The 23620-nt window shown below is 46.5% G+C and overlaps 1 protein-coding gene and 1 long non-coding RNA gene across 2 annotated transcripts in view; one reads left to right on the forward strand and one right to left on the reverse strand.

Moving 5' to 3' along the window:
• STX12 (syntaxin 12) overlaps positions 1 to 17085 on the reverse strand; it is a 30307-nt gene extending 13222 nt beyond the window's left edge. The window contains exons 1-2 of the mRNA XM_054011794.1: positions 16872 to 17085; positions 10437 to 10506 (exon numbers count right to left, since the gene is read on the reverse strand). Of these exons, the coding sequence (XP_053867769.1) occupies positions 10437 to 10506; positions 16872 to 16992 (191 nt within the window). The 5' untranslated portion in view covers positions 16993 to 17085. The remainder of the gene's footprint in view (positions 1 to 10436; positions 10507 to 16871) is intronic.
• A 202-nt stretch (positions 17086 to 17287) lies between these two features.
• Positions 17288 to 19599, forward strand: LOC128827722 (uncharacterized). The gene is made up of 2 exons (XR_008443095.1): positions 17288 to 17506; positions 18969 to 19599. It is a non-coding gene; the product is annotated as an uncharacterized LOC128827722 (long non-coding RNA).
• Positions 19600 to 23620: the final 4021 nt, after the last annotated feature.

Consider the following 23620-nt stretch of genomic DNA (forward strand, 5'->3'; position numbering starts at 1 on the left):
GCCTGCAGAAGCTTATTAGTATCAGAATCAAATAACTAGAATAGTCTTTACCTGACAAGTCCCAAGGACCATTTCCTCAGTAAGGAGTTGCAGGCGTTATAAACACTGCATAGCAGACAGCACCTTCCTTTGCTCAAGGTGACAGGAGGAACTGACTTCTAACTTTTGTATTAGGGTGCATTTGTAGCTTCAGTTTGCACATATTTTGTTGACATGTTACTTAAAGGGGACACAACCTAGCTACATTAAAAAATAGTATTTAAGGTCGTTTCAGTTTCTACATCTGCTCTAGAGCCCCTACCAAACCTTGTAGATGTTTCTTTACTCCTTATTGCTGTAAGGCAGCGGTTCTCAACCAGGGGTCCAAGGCCCCCTGGGGGGCTGTGAGCAGGTTTTAGGGGGGCCACCAAGCAGGGCCAGCATTAGCCTCACTGGGGCCCAGGGCAGAAAGCCGAAGCCCTGCTGCATGGGGTTGAAGCCCAGGCCCTGAGCCCTTCCACCTGAGGCTGAAGCCGAAATCTGAGCAATGTAGCTTTGTGGGGGCTCCTATGGCATGAGGATCCCCAGGCAAGTGGCCTGCTTGCTACCCCCTAACCAGGGCTGGCTCTAGGTTTTTTGCCACCCCAAGCAAAAAAAATTTTGGCTGCCCCCCGGCCCAGCCCTGGGCTCCTCGCCACACCCCCTGCCACCCCAGCCCTGGGCTCCCCTCCCACACACACACCCCTGCCGCCCCAGCCCTGGGCTCTCCCCCCCGCCACACACCCCCCCCTGCTGCCCCAGCCTTGGGCTCCCTCCTACCCCCCAACCATTGCCCCACACACACACACCTCCTGCCATCCCAGCCCTGGGTTCTCCCCCCCACCTGCACCCTCCTTCCGCCACAGCCCTGGGTCACTGGTAACTCGCTCCCAGGGCAGGTCACTCAGCAGGAATTTTAGATGTGCACAGAACACAGACAGGATTGGTTCCCATATGGTTACAGAACTGCAGTAAAGTGGAACAATTTTCAGCTTGTGTGATTGGAGGATATCTGGATGCATATTATAAGACTGTCCTAATAAATGAGGAAAAGTTGAGGTGCCTTTATTATTCTTTTGTTCCACTCTTTCTTTCTATGGGGAATTTGCCAATGCCATATCACTGTCTTCCTTTTAAACAAACAAACAAACAAAGGAATGACTGTTGAAAATAGCAATTCCAGTCCTAATAACCACTGGGAAGCATTTCTTGCTCAATTTTATCCTACTTTTCCTACAGCAAGTTACAGTGGATCAGTATATTTGATTTGGGAGAAATGAAGTAACAGCTGCCCAAACTGAGCTTGAGCACTCCTGAATTTTGAGGTGTTCAAATCTGGAAGGCAGGTGCTGGGGACAGGAGGGCTGTAGCTCCACAGGGGAGCATGGCAGCATGTATGCAGCAGCGTGTCTGGCGCTGCGCTAAGCCAGACATACTGGTCTGAGTGGCACGGTAAGGGGGCTGGGGGGTTGGAGAAGGGGTAGGGGGCTCTGGGGGGGCAGTCAAGGGACAGGGAGCGGGGGGGTTGGATGGGGCGGAGGTTCAGAGGGGGCAGTCAGGGGCAGGGAGAAGGGGGGCTTAGATGGGTCAGGGGTTCGGGGGGGGCAGTCAGGGGACAGGCAGCAGTTGGATAGGCATAGGAGTCCCAGGGGTTTGTCAGGGGACAGGTAGGGGGTGGGGTCCTAGGGGGGAAGTTGGGGGGGGTCTCAGGAGGGGGCAGTTGGGGACAAGGAGAAGGGAGGCTTAGATAGGGGGTGGGGTCCTGGGGGGCAGAGGTCCCGGGAGAGGGTGATCAGGGGACAAGGAGCAGCGGCGCTTAGATGGGGGATGGGGTCCCGGAAGGGGGCAATCAGGGGACAAGGACCAGTGGGGCTTAGATAGGGGGTGGGATCCTGGGGGGCAGTTAGGGCAGGGGTCCCGGGAGGGGGTAGTCAGGGGACAGGGAACAAGAGGATTAGATGGGTTGGGCTTTTCTATAGGGCCTTCTGTTGGTTCTCAGCTCCCAGGCTGGATCCCTGCCGCTCCTGCAAATGGGCTGCCCCAAGCACATGCTTGCTTTGCTGGTGCCTAGAGCCGCCCCTGTCCCTAACACCAGCCCTGGCTTTTATACACAGAAACCCCATTATTGTGGTGCAAGTGGGCCGTGGAGTTTTTATAGCATTTTGGGAGGGGGTCTCCGAAAGAAAAAGGTTGAGAACCCCTGCAGTAAGGGACACAAAAAAACTGGGAAAATGGCACCCATCATAAAACAGCAAGAATGAGAATATCAAGTGCACAGCATAGCTGCTTATTCAAATCTTTCCACTAGTCATCTAAGTGAAACATTTTTAGACAGAAGTGTAATTCTTTAAATGCTGACTGGGTCCCAATTTTTGCTTAGTGGTTTTGCTTTCATTTTGGTGACCATGAACAAGGATTGCCATGCCCATCGTAACGTGACACACATAAGCCATGGCAATTGGGGGGGCAAAGGGGGAGAGAGAGAAAAGAAAATTGGCTCTTCAGTTAGTGGTTACACTGGGTGCGCCTATGAACACTATTGTCCCAGCAAGTTAGGATGGTCCCAGAATGCTTTGCTATAAGAAGTCATGATCTTCTATAATAGACAGCCAACCATAACCTATGAAAAGTCCTTAGTTGCACAAACACAGTTCTGCTTTAGCATACCCAGACAGTTCACCACTGGAAACTCCACACATCATTAGTATGCCTAGCATATGATCTACATTAAATTCATGTTACAAAGTTTCCAGACACCTTGTTGTAATTTGTAGTGTTTTCTGCCCTAGGAAGGAGGATTTGGAAGGAATTAATTAACTAACCAAGAGTGCTATCACTGCATAGATTAAGCTTCCTACGAGTTTCACTCTCCTGCCACATGCACACAGAACATAGTGGTGGGTCAGAGATGGGAAAAGGAAGGAAAGGGATACAAAAAAAAGCACTAGGCAATAAATTCATTGCATGCCCATAAGACACCAAGAAGAAAGCTATCAACCATATAGCCCAATGGATGTACAGGACTAAGCAGTCAGGTTTAGTAGAGTTTGTGTTGCCTAATTGCATATTCTAGCCCACAGCAGGTAAACTATAGTGATGCTTGAGAAGTTAATTTGATGGTTGTGTTGACTCTGATTTCCCTGCATTTTTGTACCAATACACTTGGATGTGTCACCCTAGAAAGCACTATTTGTTAAGTACCAATAATCCCTTCAAGTGAAAGCTGAGGGTTTTTCTATTACAGAACTACACTAACTGGAAACTAGATTAATTAGACTGCCACCAATGATTAGTTATTTAATCCAGCCATTAAATCCAGATCAAATCAACTAAGATCTAGTTGAAGCACTCAAGCATTAGCAGCTGCGTCCTGCTTACATTCTGAAAAAAGTTTAGAACGTTCTGCACTTCATATGGAATGTTATAAACATATTCGATAGCCACCCAGGTGTCTATTAAACATAGCAGCCCTCGGATTTGTACTGAGCAGCTCGGAATAACAAAACAGAGACTACAGGAAGAGAGGGGGCTCCCTTTTATAAGTAGGAAACTTGTCACTGGAAATGGAAATCCCATCCTGTAACAGATTTCATCTGACAAATTTTTCATTCCAAAAAGAGAAAGTCAAAACCATCAGATTTTTCATGGGAAGGGATTTCCAGAAAATTCTGTTCGGGGAGAGCCAAACCAGAAGCTTTTGGTTTGCTGGCTGGCCACCCAGAAGACTCTTTGCCTACAGGTAGAAACTGAAACTGACTAAAGCCTTCCAGGCAGGCAGCCAGGGAGCCTTCATTTAGATTTGGACGCAACATGGAAGGTGGCAGTTATGGGTTATAAGTTCTCACTTGACTGGCGTAGAGGAGGGCGCCACAGGTCACCTTCAATGGTGGGAGGAATCACTGCGTTCTATTGAAAAAAGCAACAGGGGGTCCTGTGGCACCTTTAAGACTAACAGAAGTATTGGGAGCATAAGCTTTCGTGGGTAAGAACCTCACTTCTTCAGATGCAAGTAATGGAAATCTCCAGAGGCAGGTATAAATCAGTATGGAGATAACGAGGTTAGTTCAATCAGGGAGGGTGAGGTGCTCTGCTAGCAGTTGAGGTGTGAACACCAAGGGAGGAGAAACTGCTTCTGTAGTTGGATAGCCATTCACAGTCTTTGTTTAATCCTGATCTGATGGTGTCAAATTTGCAAATGAACTGGAGCTCAGCAGTTTCTCTTTGGAGTCTGGTCCTGAAGTTTTTTTGCTGTAAGATGGCTACCTTTACATCTGCTATTGTGTGGCCAGGGAGGTTGAAGTGTTCTCCTACAGGTTTTTGTATATTGCCATTCCTGATATCTGACTTGTGTCCATTTATCCTCTTGCGTAGTGACTGTCCAGTTTGGCCAATGTACATAGCAGAGGGGCATTGCTGGCACATGATGGCATATATAACATTGGTGGATGTGCAGGTGAATGAGCCGGTGATGTTGTAGTTGATCTGGTTAGGTCCTGTGATGGTGTAACACGGCTACCCCTCTGATACTTGCGTTCTATTGGTCAGCCACTGCCCGCCACAAAGCTGGCAGACCCCGCACAGTCAAGTGCTGACCCACCATGGTCTGTCCGCCTCCTGGGGTGTGTGGGGCTAAACCAAAAGTTGAAATCCAGATTGAAACCTTGCACCTAACAAAAATAAGAAACCAAGAACTTTCCAACTTGGAAGCTGGAATGTCAGGACCACTTGTCCGGGATTGACCAATGATGACCTACAATACACAAACAGCATACAGAAGTCAGCTTTGATAGACCGTGAGCTGTACCACTCAATGTTGATATTGCAGCACTTCAGGAAACAAGACTTGCAGATAATGGTTCTGTCAAGAGACCCATTACACCTTATTTTGGCAAGGTAAAAGCAGTGAAGAAAATCGTCTGCACGGTGTCAGTTTCGCTGTGAGAAACAAGTAGGTAAAGTTCCTAGAAACATCCATTGGGAAGTCAAAGCGTATCATCTCACTTAAACTTCAGAAGACCATCAGCTCTGTGACCATCATTAGTGCCTATGCACCAACACTCAAATCTAACCCCAAGGAGAAGGATACATTTTACGACTCTTTGCATCAAGTCATCAAAAGAATATCATCAACTGAGCAACTTTTCCTCCTTGCTGACTTTAATGCAAGAGTTGGTGCAGACAACAACTCATGGCCAGATTGCCTAGGGCATTTTGGCATTGGCAAGATGAATGAGAACGGCCAATGACGTCTTGAATTCTGCGCCCAAAACAAACGTGCATTTCCAATTCATATTTTACAGGAAAAGAGTGCCACAAAGTGTCATGGCGACATCCACGATCAGGCCACAGGCACCAATTAGATCTTGTTATTGTCAGGAGGAAAGACCTACCCTTAGTGCAGAACACTCGCACGTTCCACAGCGCTGATTGTGACACTGACCACTCCTTGATTATTAGCAAAGTGAAGATTACAGCCGAGAAACAACATAGAGGAAAACCTAGGAGCAAGTCCCAAATCAATGCTATTAACACTGAAAACCACAGGAAATGCCAGGAGTTTGTGAAGACTTTTGAACTTTGCGTGAATCATAGAACATCCGGGATGGAAGGGACCTCAGGAGATCATCTAGTCCAACCCCTTGCTCAAAGCAAGACCAATCCCCAGACAGATTTATGCCCCAGATCCCTAAGTGGCCCTCTCAAGGATTGAACTCACAACCCTGGGTTTAGCAAGCCAATGCTCAAACCACTGAACTATTTCTTTCCCCTTTAAAAAAAAAAAAGGCATGGGAAGTCATTACCCGAGAAGGCAGAGGAATTTGGGGAAGATTTAAGAACAATAATCCATGAAGTATATAAAAGGTTGTTACAAGAAGGAGGGAGAAAAATTGTTCTTCTTAATCCCTGAGGATAGGACAAGAAGCAATGTGCTTAAGTTGCAGCAAGGGCGATTTAGGTTGGACATTAGGAAAATCTTTCTGTCAGAGTGGTTAAGCACTGGAATAAATTGCCTAGGGAAGTTGTGGAATCTCCATCATTGGGGATTTTTAAGACCAGGTTGGACAAACACCTGTCAGGGATAGTGTAGATAATACTTAGTCCTGTCTTGAGTGCAGGGGATTGGACTAGATGACCTCTCAGCCCTTCCAGTTCTATGATTCTATGAAACAGCTTTAGCTACATTTGGGGGAAAGAGACCATCAAAAAAGGACTGGTTTGAAGAAAATGAAGCAGAACTATTACCTTTCATCAACATTACGAACACAGCCTCTATCTGGAACACAACAAGAAATCAACGAAGTACCAAAGTGAGACTTTGACATTCAAAATCCGAGGTACAGCGAGCAAGCAGATGTTGTGCAAATCATTACTGGATCAAGGTCTGTGAAGAGACACAGACAGCCTCAGACACAGGAAATCTCACAGTCATGTATGACGGCCTGAAGAAAGCTCTAGATCCCACTGTCAACAAGGTTGCCCCTCTCAAATCACACAGCAGTGAAATCATTATAGATAAAAGCAAGCAGTTGTCTCGTTGGGTTGAACACTATTCAGAGCCATATGCACAAGAAAGAAACATCACTAGCGAATCACTAGACGAAATGCCAACTCTACAGGTAATGCCAGAATTAAATGTGGAGCCCACTGTAGAAGTGGGCAAGTGGCAAGGCTCCTGGAAAATATGGCATCCCAGCGGAAATCCTCAAGTGTGAGAAAGACAGCCTATTACCATATCTTCATCAGCTGCTATTTAAATGCTGGAAAGATGGTGAAGTACCACAAGAGTTGCGTGATGCAATCATCATCACTTTGTATAAAAATAAAGGCGAAAAGGGCAATTGCAACAACTACAGGGGTATCTTGCTACTAAGCGTAGCAGGAAAAGCTTTCGCAAAAGTCATCTTAGTGCACTTACAACAACTGGCGAATTGTGTCTACCCTTAATCATAGTGTGGATTCAGGGCTGGAAGATCAACTATAGACATGATATTTTCTCTTTGTCAATGCCAAGAAAAGCGCAAAAAGCAAAACTGACCATTGTACATCACTTTTGTGGACCTAACCAAAGCATTCGACACAGTCAGCAGAGCAGGTCTATTTGCAATACTAGAAAAGATAGGATGCCCACCAACCCTGTTAAGTCATACATTCATTCCACAACAACATGAGAGCAACTGTCCAGTTTGACAGGTCCACTTCGGACAGCTCTGAGATGAAAAGTGGAGTAAAGCAAGGATATGTTCTTGCCTCTACACTCTTTTGAATCTTCTTTCCGGTACTCTTGAACTGTGCATTTAAGAACATGAAAGATGGAGTGCATCTCCACACAAGATCAGATGGGAAACTCTTCAACCTATCCCAACTTAAGTCAAACACCAAAGTCAAAAAGGTGCTAATCAGGGAACTTCTATTCGCTGATGATGCTGCCCTCACAGCCCACAATAAAGATCTACTACAAGAACTCATGGACTACATTTGAAGTATCTGTCAGGCATTTGCTCTCACTATTAGCATCAAGAAAATGGTTGTATTAGAATAGGTGGGTTCCACAAGATCCTTCAATTATCCTTCATGCAAACCAGCTAGTAATCGTCCAAAAGTTCAGCTATTTAGGTTCTACAGTGACCACCAACCTCTCACTTGATGAAGAGCTAAATGTTCACATTGCAAGGGCTGCCACCACCTTTAGCAGACTGACTAAAAGAGCATGGAACAACTCAAAGCTTACCATCAAGACCAAAATGCTAGTGTACCAAGCTTGCGTCCTCAGCACTCTCATGTATGGTGGGGAAACATGGATAACTTATGCTCATCAGGAGAAAAGGTTAAATAGTTTCCAACTACGTTGTTTACACCATATACTCAACACCAAATGGCAGGATAAAGTTACCAATGCAGAGGTTCTTCAAAAGGCAAATTTACCAAGTGTGACAGCCTTGCTCAAGCAAAGATGTCTGCGCTGGCTAGGCCCTCTGAGTAGCTTGGAAGACGGATGCATACCCAAGGACATGCTATACAGGGAGCTATCGGATGGAACAAGAACAACAGGACGTCCCAAGTTTCGCTATAAAGACACATGCAAGCGAGATATGAAGGAATTTGGAATTGATCCTGACCAATGGGAAATCTTGGCAAGTGATCATAACAAGTGACGCCATTGTCTTCATCGGGGTATCAAAGTCCATGCAGAAACTGGTTCCTACAGCTTAAAGAGAAAAGAGCTCAGAGGAGGAAGCAAGCAGCTCCCAACCCAGATACACACATTTGCAATAACTGCCAAAAATCAGGCAAATCTCGGATTGTCCAATTCAGTCATATAAGACATTGCAAACCATCTACATCATAGGCTGCAATTCCCAGAGTCTCTCGTAGACGAAAGGTTGCCAACAAGCCTTACCCAAGAGATTTCTTTGCACTGGAGTAAACCCAATGCAAATAAATTGGATATTTCTTTTCATAGAATCTGTAACATGAGATTCTATGGCCATTTAGTTCACCTCTGGGTGTCAATGCAAGATTCTTCACTGCACATTTTCTAGATTTGATCAACTCTGATTTTAATGTCCAGAGAAACTGAGCTTCTTCAATTTCCTTTGGGAGATCATTCCATCATTAGGAGACCTCACAGTTGGGAAGGTTTTCTGGGTTTTCATTTGATTTTTCCTTTTAATAATTTTCTCTTATTACTCCTAAGTTAGTTCTCTACCACTCTGCTGCTTACACCCTTCAATTATTTGTATGCTTGTGTACAACTGTAGTCGTTGCTTAGGATGTGTCTACACTACAGAGTTTTGTCGACAAAAGTTATGCCGCTTTAATTAAACCACTGTTGCATGTCCACACTATGCTCCTTGTGTTGGCAGAGCACAGGCATACTAGCAGCTCTTGCATCGACACAGAGAGCAGTGCACTGCGGGTAGCTATCCCACTGTGCAACTGGCTGCAGGGTGCTTTGGGAAGGGTTTTCAATGCCTCATAGGGCAGGCACAGCATCACATGATGCAGTTTTCTTAATCCCTTTGTTCCATGGGCATCCTACTAGATTGCCAGCCGCTTTTCAACTGAAGTGGGGGTTGGGGGGGAGAGAAGGGGAGGGCATGTGTGGGGCGTGTGTGTGTAGAGACAGAGACAGACTGTTTTGGGGGAGTATATGAGAGTGGGGGAGGAGTGTGTATGTGAGAGACAGAGTGCGTGTTGGGGGAAGAGTGAGTGTGTCAGCATGCTGTCTCTAAATTCAGACAGCAACCGGAAGCATCCAGTCTTGAGGCAGGGAAAGGGAGATGTCTCCAACATCAGCCTCCATCCCCAGCTCTGCACAGCACAGCAGTCTCCCTCCCATCCCCTGCAGCAGCAGTCTGCCTGCCGCTGTGTTCCCAGTGCAGGGGAGAGCAGGATTCCACATTAACGATTTGCTCTTTACTGCCAGAATGGAGCAGCACGTTCAGCTGTCAGAACTTCCCGGAGCTTTGAAAGGGGAAGGCGTATGCCTTTGTAGCTGGAATCCAGGGCAGCCAAGTTCCTAACAATCAGCAGAGCGATCACGGTGGGTATTGTGGGATATTGGGGGAGGCCAGTTATGGCGACAGAATTAACAGCTGCAGCTTTAAAACACTTTGTCGTTTTAAATTTGCTGCAAAAAGCGTTATGCCTCTTGTCGAGGTGGTTTTGTTTTGCCGACAAAACTAGCTTTGCAATGTGTTCACCTCCACTGTTTTGTGTAGTGTAGACAAGGCCTTAGACAATCTATGTGTAATTGCCTTAGGTCGGACCTTCCAGACCCTTTGAGAATGTTGGTGGTTCTATCTGAATTCCCTGCGGTTTGTCATCCAGCGGTGTAGTCTTCTCTACAGTGTTTAAAGTTACATTAGGCATTTTGATTGCAATAACTTATTGCTGCTGATCATTCTCTTGCCTAGTCTTTTGGCATTACAGGTGTTTCTCCCCCTTCAGAATATTATCTTCTCATTATTTCTCCTAATTTAGGATCCAAGAATTTTGTTAGTGTGACATTTACTCTCTCTTCTAAATCATAAGTGAAGCTTAAAATAGTATCAGCTACATCACAGATCCTGCTCTAACCTGCAGAAGCCTGAACACAGCTTGATACATGGCTGTTAATGCCCCTTGTTTATGACCCTTCAACCAGTTTTTGATCCACATGACAGCGTCCATAGCAAGCAGATATTAATGGCTTTTGACTCCAGTACAACTACCAAATACCCTTCATCCACCAACTTAGCTTTTTGGGGAGAACTAGAGTCATGTTTATGCCCTGCCACACCACACACACTCCCCCTCTACTGCCACCCTCCCACCCTGCAGAGTTTTGCTCAGGATACTGCTCACTAACCAGAAGAGACCCAATCTATTTCCATCATATACATGCACGCTTACTTGTTTGTCCAGGTAATACTTACAGGTTTTCCTGCAATTTGCTGGAGTCCTGTTTGGTTCCAAGCTGGCTCATCAAATTCTTTATCTGAGAAGCTGAGGAAAAGAGTTTACAATGGCTTGGTGATTTGCAAGGCAAAACCATTTTAAAACAACACAGACTCCTTCTTGCTTATTTTTCTTGACGTTCCCCTTCTAGCTGCATTACCATCTCTCCCACAGAAATGTTGCTATCAAAGTTTTGTTGAAGGCTTACCCACCACTTTAAGATGTACCTGTTGTCTCAATCGAGATGAAATAAATGGGCCAAAGATGTTAACATAACCCAGACATTGTCCAACATTAAATAGTGTTAAACAAGGTCTGCTTAGTACCATAGCAAATACCATTAAAAACATTTTAACCTTTTATTAAAGAAAGAAAAGAAGGAAAATCAGTGAAAGCATTTGAAAAGTAAAATATTAAATAAGGCCTCCATTTTAACATCCTGTGTTCCGTTTCCCTTTAGCTGGAGAGGGTTTTAGCCCCCCCAGATTGACAGTCTCTTTGAGGTGTCAGATGGCAATAACTGTCCTTTTAGGGAAGAGAAAAGATAGTTGAGAGGGGCTGGAGTTGTTATTGCTGCCGTTAAAGTTCAATCCCATTTCATCTCAGGTGGGCACTGGAATTCAGCAGGAGCTGGTAGAAATGGTGATGTCATCAGAGTCACTCTCTCGGGACTGGTCTGGGTCTCTCTCAGGATCAGAATGACAAAGGCCGTGTGTCCCACCAAACGCAGCCAGGAGAGGAAGCTTGCTTCGGTAACCCCTGCCTGTTGTTTTCCCCAAAGTCTCTTTATTTAAGGACCCAAAAAGGGAAGTGATGGGTGAAATAGCCAATACCCTTATTTTGTACACCAATTTTGGCTAATTAATTTCCAGTTCTACATCTCTTGTTTTTACCAAGCATGGTATCAACACACTCCTTGAATTATATCAATGTGGCCTTTTTTGTTTGGACTGATTTAGTCTCTGTCTGGTTCTTTTGCACATTGATAACATTCTTTATTGAAAATAACTTCCAGGCTAAATTTCTAAGCAGGCAAAAGTTACAGACCAATTGTCACAACATAGTCTAACATAAAAAGCATTTAGGGTAAGGTAAGTGAGGGTGTTTGAAGTAGTCTGGTCATTGATTTGTAGAGTGCTTACAAGGGACTAGAGTTTTACTAAAGGGTTTAATAAAATAGAGGGGCACCACCAATTTAGAAAGTCACATTTATGAGTTTACCTGTTGATACAAACATCTAGTATTGCTATAAGAGAGAGGAAAGTTATTTCTCCAATTTGTTTAGTTTAGACAAGTGGTTTTCAAACTTATTTGATCGGGCCCTCCTTCCTTGCCTCTGTTGTAGTTTCCGTACCCCTCCCCCGCAAGTACATATACTACCCCCAGCTCTGAAGGCAGACCAGAGAGCAGCAGCTGCTGACAAGGCACCCAGCTCTGAACACAGAGCACAGAAGTTAGGTTGGCAAAGTGATATTTGTCAATATCACTTTTCACACCAGACTTGGTGCCACATTGCCACCCTTACTTCTGCGCTGCTGCCGCCACCCCAGGGCTGAGAGCTCATCATGTCCAGGTGAGGGATTGTGGGGAGGGAAGGAGAGCCTGAGCCCAAGTGGCAGGGCTCCAGGTGTCCCCTTTATCCCCGCCTCCCGGGTGTGCACTACCCTTCTGCACGAGGCCCAGCCACCAGGGCTGACAGCCAGAACTCAAAAAAAAGCACACAGCTCGTGCCTCCCTTGACACATTCCCACGCCTCCTGGGAAGCCTGCTCCATAATTTGAGAACCGCTGCTTTAGACAAAAAGTACTTTCAATAGTCAGTTTCATAATAGTCAATTTTTCCTGTGTGTGTTCGTGAAAGACAGCAAGAGGGGAGAGAAACAGTTACAAATACAAAAACGTGGTTGTGAAGTTGCTGAAGCTGCGAGGGACTCAGAGGTAGGTGCACAAGACTACTTTAGCCCTTTTTTTTTTTTTTTTTTTAATAAACGGAGTAGTTTAAGTTCATGGTATACCTCTAAGCACTGTGGAGAACCTCAAGTAGCTACCCTTACCTACTACACCCAGCTCCAGCCCCCAGTACACCAGTTCTGGAGCTGAACAACAGGAGTTGTTCATGATTTCTTAGCAAGCAGTGTAAAAATCTGAATGAACTTACAGGATGGATATTGCCTTTATAGAGCTGGCCTAAAGAAGAGTTTGAATTGGAGATTTAGTCAGTAAAGTGATCTGTTCCATGCAGAGTTCCCCAGCACAGTTTTTTGCCTGTGATGTTACCAACAATACATGCTCTTCATCAATGGAAGCAGGAGACAGCAGCCACTGACTTTGGAGGAGTATGAAGGTATCTTTGCATTTCCGGTACTCTAGTTACTGGAGTTTTCTACTTGAGCTATTAGAATATATTGTAGCTGCGGGTCATCTTTGAAAACTAGTTTCGCATTGGGAAGGAGGAAGAATCTTAGAAGATGTACATGAACAATCTGCATTTAAGTGGGCAGAACACGATTCTTCAAGTCTAGTTCTTCCTGTTGACTATTTCAATTGCAATCTTGTTACAGTGGGATTAGAATGCCACTGTTTTTGAGAACAATGAGAGTCAGAATGGGGAGTGACAAGTGAATCAATTCCATCATACCAGAAGAACATTAGGTCCAGTCTACACAAAGAAGTTGCACTATTTAACTAAAACTGTAAATAAATTTAATTTAGTTGGTGTGACTTCTTCATTTAGATTGTGTCTTGGATCAAGTCACTTATGTTGGATTTGCTCATGAGCCATACTGGAGTGTATTGAAACTATACTGATTTGCATTTAACAATGTCTTTTAATGTAATGCCTAACAGCACATATAGTACAATGTGGCTTTATGGAATAATACTGGAACTCAGAACCTTGCCTGGGTAGCATGTTGATTTTCTGGAAGTTCTATTAGTTCTCACAGTACACAGTTGTGTAGTGAACTCCCCATGCACTAAATTCCCCTACCCGAAGGAGCCAAGCATCACAGATTTCATGCCAGAACAACTCTTGTAATGGGTCAGAAATCTAACATTTTCTAGAGCAGGGGTCAGCAACCTTTCAGAAGTGGTGTGCCAAGTCTTCATTTATTCACTCTGATTTAAGTGTTCGCGTGCCAGTAATACATGTTACTGTTTTTAGACTTATAGAAAGAGACCTTCTATCATATATAACTAAACTACTGTTGTATGTAAAGTAAGGTTTTATAAATGTTTAAGAAGCTTCATTTAAAATTAAATTAAAATGCAGAGCTCCCTGGACCGGTGGCCAGGACCTGGGCAGTGAGAGTGCCACTGAAAATCAGCTCGCGTGCCATAGGTTGCCTACCCCTGTTCTAGAGAATCAAAGAATCATAGAACTGGAAGGGACCTTGAGAGGTCATCTAGTCCAGTCCCCTGCACTCAAGGCAGGACTAAGTATTATCGAGACCATCCCTGACAGGTGTTTTCCAACCTGCTCTTAAAAATCCCCAATGATGGAAATTCCACAACCTCCCTAGACAATTTATTCCAGTGCATAGCCACTCTGACAGTTAGAACGTTTTTCCTAATGTCCAACCTAAACCACCCTTGCTGCAATTTAAGCCCATTGCTTCTTGTCCTAGCCTCAGAGGTTAAGAAGAACAATTTTTCTCCCTCCTCTTTGTAAAAACCTTTTATGTACTTGAAAACTGTTATGTCCCTTCTCAATCTTCTCTTCTCCAGACTAAACAAACCCAATTTTTTCCAATCGTCCCTCACAGGTTCTGTTTTCTAGACCTTTAATAATTTTTGTTGCTCTTCTCTGGATTTTCTCCAATTTTTCAACATCTTTCCTGAAATGCGGCACCCAGAACTGCACACAATACTCCAGTTGAGGCCTAATCAGTGTGGAGTAGAGGGGAAGAATTACTTCTCGTATCTTGCTTACAATACTCCTGCTAATACATCCCAGAACGTTTGCCTTTTTTGCAACAGCATTACACTGTTGACTCCCATTTAGCTTGTGATCCACTATGACCCCCAGATCCCTTTCCACAGTACTCCTTCCTAGGCAGTCATTTCCCATTTTGTATGTGTGCAACTGATTGTTCCTTCCTAAGTGGAATACTTTGCATTTGTCCTTATTGAATTTCATCCTATTTACTTCAGACCATTTCTCCAGTTTGTCCAGATCATTTTGAATTTTAATCCTATCCTCCAAAACACTTGCAACCCCTCCCAGCTTGGTATTGCGGTAAACTTTATAAGTGTACCCTCTATGCCATTATCTAAATCATTGATGAAGATATTGAACAGAACGGGACCTCACTCGTTATGCCCTTCCAGCATGACTGCGAACCACTGATAACTACTCTCTGGGAACGATTTTTCAACCAGTTATGCACCCACCTTATAGTAGCTCCATCTAGGTTGTATTTCCCTAGTTTGTTTAGGAGAAGGTCATGCGAAACAGTATCAAAAGCTTTACTAAAGTCAAGATATACCACATGTACCGCTTCTCCCCCTATCCACAAGCTTGTTATCCAGTCAAAGAAAAGTATCAGGTTGGTTTGACAAAAGTTGTTCTTGACAAATCCATGCTGACTGTTATTCATCACCTTATTTTCTTCTAGGTGTTTGCAAATTGATTTCTTAATTATTTGCTCCATTATCTTTCTTGGTACAGAAGTTAAGCCAACTGGTCTGTAATTCCCTGGGTTGTCCTTATAAGTAAAGCTCAAAATAGTCTTAAAAGTGACAGAAAGCTTTCAGATAATACTCTATGCACAGATGATCGAAGCCAAGAAAGGTGATGAATGTAATATCTTCTGTTTAAAACCCACATAAATGGGGGAAATTGATTACAATGAAATTTACTACTGAAAGCACCTTTTGTCTAAAGTAACCAAAATGGAAAAGTAACTTCTCTGTCTATTACAGTAATATTAGGCATTTGTATCCATAGATAAACTCAAGTTGATGGTGCCCCTTTATTTTATTAAGGCCTTTGATAAAACACATATTCCTTGACTATTTTGAGAAACTCTTGTGCTAGTCCAACACCTCATGTGCTGCTCTGTGTTGGCACTAGTCAGGTGTAATGATCTAATAAGGGGCATAGCAGCAGGAGGATTCTGTTCTGTTTCACCCAACTGGTCATGAAAAGAATTAAAGCAAGGCAACACAAGAGAAGAGACAGACAGGTGAATGGGTGGGCAAGAGAACAAGAAAAACCACACTATTTTTGTCTTATAGATATGAAGCCTTCACTGTCTCATGGGAGGAAGAGAAGCAGACATCGCAATGGAGGGAAGTCAGGGGCTCATGAAGAGAACTTCCAGGAAAACAAGTCCCTTGGAAAGTCAGGAATGGACTAGCTCAGGGGTAGGCAGCCTGTGGCACGCGTGCTGAAGGCGGCACACGAGCTGATTTTCAGCGGCACTCACACTGCCCGGGCCCTGGCCACCGCTCTGGGGGATTCTGCATTTTAATTTAATTTAAAATGCTTAAGACGCTTCATTTAAAAAAAAAAACGTATTTACTTTACATACAACACTAGTTTAGTTATATATTATAAACTTAGAAAGAGACCTTCTAAAAATGTATTACTGGCATGCGAAACCTTAAATGAGAGTGAATAAATGGAAGACTCGGCACCCCACTTCTGAAAGGTTGCTGACCCCTGCTCGTGTTAAGCCAGAGGACCACCATACTGTCAAGGGATGACTAGCTGTTGCAGCAACATGGATGGGTGCATCTGGCAAAGCAGGTTGATAAACAAGGCCAATTACAAGGGAGCTGCTGTGGTTGATTGACCTCCTTCCCCGGCTGTGTTCAGTTACTTCAGGTCACTTAGATACCTGCTGACGTTTTTAGATTTTAGAAATTCCAGACAACTCTTCCAAGAGATCAGTAGAACCTCTCCTGCAGACAACCAACTGCCTAGTAAGAAATCCGTGATTCCCATTAGTTAGCTACTCTGGAGTTTTAACGAGTAGCTTGCCGTCATTGGTTATTGTCTAGACTGGGAAAGAGGTGGAGACGCTGCAATGCAAAGACAGGCTAAAGACAAGGCTGGAGAAGGAATTCAAGGGAGCTAGAGAGGCCCGGGGTTGGGTGCAGCCTGCGGCAGCAGCGGGGTGAAAGCCGTGAGAACAGTTACCGGGGGGCAGAGCGGGGTGATGCCCCAGCCCTGGGGGAGGCAGGGAAGGGGCGTGTCAGGGACAGCAGGGGAAGCCGCAGGATTCCGTGTGGCTCGGCAGGGAGCGGCGAGGGGCCGGGCAAAGCCCGGGGCCGGGCGGCGAGGGGGGCAGAGCTGTCAGCGCGGGGGCAGGGACGCGGGCAGGCCGGCGGCAGCAGGAGGCGCGGAGGTGGAGGGGCGGCCGGGAGGCGAGAGCGAGGAAGGGCCGGGCCGGGCCGGGCCGCACTCACTGTACTGAGCGATGCGCTGCACGTTGGCGCTGCAGGTCTGGATGATGCCGCTGAAGTCCCGGGGCGGAGGCTGCCCCTGGGGCCCCCCGGGCCGGCACGCGTCCAACGGGCCGTAGGACATGGCGAAGCCGGGCTGGGGCAAAGGGGTCCGGGGCAGGGCGGCCGGGAGCTCAGCTGAACTGGGCAGAGCACCGCCTCACCAACTGCGCGTGCGCACTAGCACCCGGCCCCAGGGACAGGCCTCCAGGACGGCGCATGCGCACTCACTGCCTCGTCTCAGCGGTGGGCGGGAGGGTACTTGGGCGCCATGGTTACGGGGACCCGGGGTCTGTGGGGCCCGCGGGCCGCGCCGCTCACAGGGGCCCAGCCCGGAGCTGGCCAGCCAGGCACTGGGCGCCCCGCCAGAGCCTGCCCTGCCTCGCCTGGGCATCCTGGAGCGGCGCTGGGCTGCAGGGGCCTCGGGGCTGGGCAGCGGAACAGCAGTGGCCAGTGGCTACCTGTGCAGCCCGCCCCTTGGGGAGGGTTTGGGGTTCAACGGCACCAGCCCGTCAGTGCCCACAGCACTGGGCCTTTGCAGGCGGGACAGAAGGAAGAGGACACCCGGGACATTGATACCGAGCGGTCTGGGGCCCTTGGTGAGCTGGCCGCAACCAGGCAGTGTGCCTTGGACCATTGCTGAATGTACCTGTCTACATTTGGGACCAAAGAATGTCGGCCATGGTTACGGGCTGGGGGATTCCATCCATCTGAAAAAATGTGGGGGTCATGGTGGATAATCAGCTGGACATGAGCTGCAAGGGTGATGCTGTGGCCAGAAGGGCTAATGTGATCTTTGGATGCATACACGGGAATCTCACATAGGAGTAGAGCGGTTATTGCAGCTTGTATTTGGCACTGGTGCATAGGTGGCAGGTGACTCTTGTGTTTGGTGAGGCCGGGTGCGAGCACTGGAAGCTCCCTAGAAGTGGAGGGCCCCATCCCCACTCAGCCTCCTCCCCTGAGGTCCTGCTGCAGCTCAACCTCTTCCTGCTCCCCCGTCTCTTCCCCGACTCCCCTACTGCCTGCCCACCACTTACTCCTCTCTGCTCCCACGCCTACCGTTTGCTCCTTTCTGCCTTCTCCTGCCTTATGGGCGAGTGACAGGAGGAGGGGGCGGAGAGGAGCGGGTGAGTGGAGCCTCAGGCAAGGAAGAAGCAGAGCGAGGGCGGGGTTTCAGGGGGAAGAGGCACAGTGCAGGTGGGGACTCAGGGTGGAGCTACGGTCTGGGCGCTGGTGACCTACCTCCCCCACACTTTTCGGGAGCTGCTGGTGGCAGCACTCCTAAGACGGCTGGCTGTCACATGTCCAAAGGGAGGTGCACCACATCCGGCATTTTTTGCCCTATTTGGAGAGGCTTAGCTTCCCCAGATCTCTTATGCCCACTGCCCATACACTGGTGTAACTGCTATTGGAATACTGCTGTGATGGGTTGGATCACAGAAACCCCCTTGGGAACTGCCACCTGGTGTGCTGAGACTACCTTTAAGCCCGTTTTCCCTGGCAGCTTGGGATGTCAGTGCCCTGCCTGGTTTGAGCCAGACATGCTTGCCTGCTACAAACACAGATCCAGGTCTGAACCATGTCCCCCAAAAGCTGGAGGCTTAACTGAAAACAGCTTAAGAAGTGTTCCTGTCTCCAACACCCAGGTACTCCAATGGGGTACCCCAAATAAATCCGTTTTACCCCGTATAAAGGATAAACTCATAAATTGTTCGTCCTCTATAACACTGAGAGAGATGCACAGCTATTTGCCCCCCCCCCCCAGGTATTCATACATACTCTGGGTTAATTAATAAGTAAAAAGTGATTTTATTAAATACAAAAAAGTAGGATTTAAGTGGTTCCAAGTAATAACAGATAGAACAAAGTGAATTACCAAGCAAAATAAAATAAAACACACAAGTCTAAGCCTAATACAGTAAGAAAGTGATTACAGATGAAATCTCACCTCAGAGATGTTCCAGTTAAGCTTCTTTTACAGACTAGCCTCCTTCTAGTCTGGGTCCAGCAATCACTTACACCCCTGTGGTTACTGTCCTTTGTTCTGTTTTCTTTCAGGTATCCTTTGAGGATGGAGAGGCTATCTCTTGAGCCAGCTGAAGACAAAATGGAGGAGTCTCCCAGGGCTTTATATAGTTTCTTTCTTGTGGGTGGAAATTCCTCCCTTCCCCTGTGTAGAATGCCCTCTACAAGATGGAGTTTGGGAGTCACCTGGGCAAGTTACATGTCCATGCATGACTTAGTTCTCTACAGGAATGTTCCCAGGAAAGCTCAGATGTGGACTGGCATCTATCAAAGTATATTGTCAGCTTAAGTGTTTCTTGATTGGGCACTTACTGAGAATAGTCTTTTCTCAAGAAGCTGACCAAATGCTTCACTGAGGCTACTTAAAATCAAACAAATACACAGCCAATCTTCATAACTTTGAATACAAGAATGATACATGCATACAAATAGGATGAATATATTCAGTAGATCATAACCTTTGCAGAGATATGTTAGGTGTCATATGTAGCACAAAACATATTCCAGTTATGTCATATTTACATTCATAAGCATATTTCCATAAAGCATTATGGAATGCAATGTCACAACTGTGTCCAGTTCTGGTGTCCACAGTTCAAAAAGCATATTGATAAATTGTAGACGGGTCAGAGAACCACAAGAATGATTAAAGGATTGGCAAACACGCCTTATAGTGATAGATTCAAGTAGCTCAATCCATGTAGCTTAACAATAAGGTTAAGGGGTGACTTGTTTACAGTTTGAGTACTTACACGGGGAACAAATATTTGATAACAGGCTTTTCAATATAGCACAGAAAGGTATAACACAATCCAATGGCTGGAAGCTGAAGCTAGACAAATTCAGACTGGAAATAAAGCTTAATTTTTAACAGTGAGGGTAATAATCATTGGAACAACTTAACAAGGGTCATGGTGGATTCTCCATCACTGACAATATTTAAGTTAAGATTGGCTGTTTTTCTGAAAGATCTGCTCTTGGAATTATTTTTGGGGAATTCTATGGTTTTTGGTATACAAGAAGTCAGACTAGGTTATCACAACAGTCACTTTTGGCCTTGGAATCTATGACTCCATGAATAGGACCCTATCAAATTCATGGTCCATTTTGGTCAATTTCACGGTCATAGGCTTTTAAAAATTGCAAATTTCATTATTTCAGATATTTAAATCTAAAATTTCATGGTGTTGTAACTGAAAGGGTCATGACCCAAAAAGGACTGTGGGGAGGGTCACAAGTTTATTGTAGGGGAGTTGTGTTTATTATATGGAGATATACCTATCTCATAGAACTGGAAGGGACCCCAAAAGGTCATTGAGTCCAGCCCTCTGCCTTCACTAGCAGGACCAAGTACTGATTTTGCCCCAGATCCCTAAGTGGTCCCTTTAGGGATTGGACTCACAACCCTGGGTTTAGCAGGCCAATGCTCAAACCACTGAGCTATCCCTGACCAATCATCCAAAAAGGTGTCCTGGAAGCTCTGAGGAATGTTCTGCCCGTGCCCTGTGAAATTACCCCTGTCCCTCCTGGCTGGTGAAGTCTAGTGAAGAGTTTCTGGCCTCCAGGACAAATGAGACAAAACCTCTTTCAAAGAAAGCATACTTCTGGATATGCTAAGGAATGCACTGGTGTCTCTGAACTTGAAGAAGTCTGCACTTATTGCCAACAACCTCAGCAACACTGCCCATTTCCAGCTTCCCTTTTCTTGACAAGGTCACTGAGGAAGTTGTAGCATCCAGGCTTCAACAGCGCCTGTATCCTCTGCAATTAAGTTTCAGGCCAGGGCTGAGAAATGATCTGATTTTTTCACATCTGTCTTCACCACTGAGGATGTTGGGGAGATTCCTACATTATTCCTGCTCTTTACTAGTAACAAAAATGAGGTACTCTCAAGATTGAGGTGTCAGAAGTAGAAGTGCTGGAGCAAACTGATAATTTAATAAGCAACAAGACATCTGGCCAAGCTAGTCCATCCAAGAGTTCTGATGGAACTCAAGTATGAAGTGACTGAGCTGCTAACAGAAATACACAGTCTGATTAAAAACAGCTACTGTTCCACAGGATTAGAGGGTAGCAAATGATGTACCTGTATTTAAAAAGGCTCTACATGTGATCTGGAGAATTACAGACCAATAAGCCTTACATCTGGGCCTGGCAAATTGGTTGAAATTATAATTAAATATGGAATAACAGAACACTAAGAAAATCATAATCTGATAGGGTCTAACCAGCAGAGCATTAGCAAAGGAAAATCATGTGTCATTAATCTTCTAGACTTCTAATATGTCAATACAGTAGTGGTTAAAGGAGAACCAGTCAGCATAATTTATTTAGACTTTCAACAGGCCTTTGACAAGGTCCTGCCCAAGAGGCTACTAAAGATCTAAGTAGTCACGTGGTTAGAGGCAAGTATTGTGATGGCATCAAGACTGGGGCTTGGGTGGTCAGGCCTAGTGATCAGGTGCAAGAATCTAGGGCAGGGATCAGAACCAGGGTTGGAGTCTAAGCCCTGGTCTACACTACGAGTTTAGGTTGAATTTAGCAGTGTTAAATCGATTTAACGCTGCACCCGTCCACACAATGAAGCCATTTTTGTCGACTTAAAGGGCTCTTAAAATCGATTTTGGTACTCCTCCCCGATGAGGGGATTAGTGCTGAAATCAACCTTGGTGCGTCAAATTTAGGGTAGTGTGGACGCAATTCGACGGTATTGGCCTCCGGGAGTGTAGCGGGTGGACACCCGCTCCTGCCTGGAAGGGCTTGAAAACAGCCCTAGAGAGGGCTGCAGTTCTAAAAGCTGGGCTGATTGGGGAAGCGGCCGCAGCTGGGCCACACCCCAGTCAGGCTACAGCTGGCCTGTATAAGAGGCTGGGAGCCAGAAGCTCAGTGGTCTCTCTCTGTGTTCAGGGAGAGAAGGGCCTGGCTGCAGGGAGCTTAACTGAGTGCCTAGAGTGGAGCAGGGCTGGGGAAAGAGCTGGGGAGCTCCGGCCTAGGAAAGCCCCAGGCTGCAGGTCTAGGGTAAGGCTAAAGGGGCACTTGGGTTGCAGGAGGCCACCCATGGGTAGGCAGAGGCAGAAGTCCGAACCCCTTTACCTGTGATGAGTGGCTGATACTGCAGTCTGCCCCAGTGAACGGGGGCTAGATGGAGACTGGGTAGTAGCCAAGACTGAGGCGAAGTGGGGATAGTGGGTGGGGGTTCCCCTGGGAGGGGGAGACCCAGAACTGTGGGGGTACTGCCAGGGGGCAGCACCCAGAGAAAGGGGCACCGGGGTCCTGGGAGGGACACGGGGCCAGTGGCAAGGTGGATTACCGGCCTGCAGAGGGCGCTCCAAGGCTGGCAGAGCTAATTCCTGGAGATGACCAGCAGGAGGCACCGCAGGGATGAGTCCGCACAGTTACAGGGAGCTATCTCAGAGACAGCACTCTCAACTCCAATGCACTGGCCAGGTACAGGGCCGGCTCCAGGGTTTTGGCCGCCCCAAGCAGCCAAAACAAACAAAACAAAACAAAGCCACGATCGCAATCTGCGGCAGCAATTTGGCGGGAGGTCCTTTGCTCCCAGGCAGAGTGAGGGACCGTCCATCAAATTGCCGCCGAGTACCTGGATGTGCCGCCCCTCTCCGGAGCGGCCGCCCCAAGCACCTGCTTGAGAAGCTGGTGCCTGGAGCCGGCCCTGGCCAGGTAGACAGGAAAAGTCCCGCGAACTTTTGAATTTAATTTCCTGTTTGGCCAGCATGGGGAGCTGATCAGCACAGTTGACCATGCAGTCCCAGAATCACAAAAGAGCTCCAGCATGAACTGAACAGGGGGTACTGGATCTGATTGCTGTTTTGGGAGACAAATCCTTTCCAAAAGATGAAATGCCCAAATATTTGAAAAAATCTCCAAGGGTATGAAGGACAGAGGCTATAACAGGGACCCGCAGCAGTGCTGCGTGAAACTTAAGGAGCTCAGGCAAGCCTACCAAAGAACCAGAGAGGCAAATGGCTGCTCCGGGTCAGAGCCCCAGACATGCCGCTTCTATGATGAGCTGCATGCCATTCTAGGGGGTGCCAACTACCCCACCCCTGTGCGTGAACTCCATCAATTGATTCTCACGCAACAGGGATGCGGATTTTGGGGACGAGGAAGATGATGAGGAGGAGGACATTGAAGATAGCGCACAGCATGCAAGTGGAGAAAATGTTTTCCCCGACAGCCAGGAACTATATATCACCCTGGACCCAGTACCCTCCCAACCCACCCAAGGCGGGACCTTGAAGGCGGAGAAGGGACCTCTGGTGAGTGTACTTTTGTAAATATTGTACATGGTTTAAAAGCAAGCGTGTTTAATGATTAATTTGCCCTGAAGACTTGGGATGCATTCGTGGCCAGTACAGCTACTGGAAAAGTCTGATAACGTGTATGGGGATGGAGCGTAAATCCTCCAGGGACATCTCAATGAAGCTCTCCTGGATGTACTCCCAAAGCCTTTGCAAAAGGTTTCTGGGCAGTGCAGCCTTATTCTGTCCTCCATGGTAGGACACTTGACCACGCCAGGCCAGTAGCATGTAGTCTGGAATCATTGCATGACAAAGCCTGGCAGCATATGGTCCTGGTGTTTGCTGGCATTCAAGCAACATCCGTTCTTTATCTCACTGTGTTATCCTCAGAAGAGTGATATCGTTCATGGTAACCTGGTTGAA

The sequence above is a fragment of the Malaclemys terrapin genome, chromosome 22 (assembly GCF_027887155.1).
Source record: "Malaclemys terrapin pileata isolate rMalTer1 chromosome 22, rMalTer1.hap1, whole genome shotgun sequence".
Lineage (NCBI taxonomy): Eukaryota > Metazoa > Chordata > Testudines > Emydidae > Malaclemys > Malaclemys terrapin.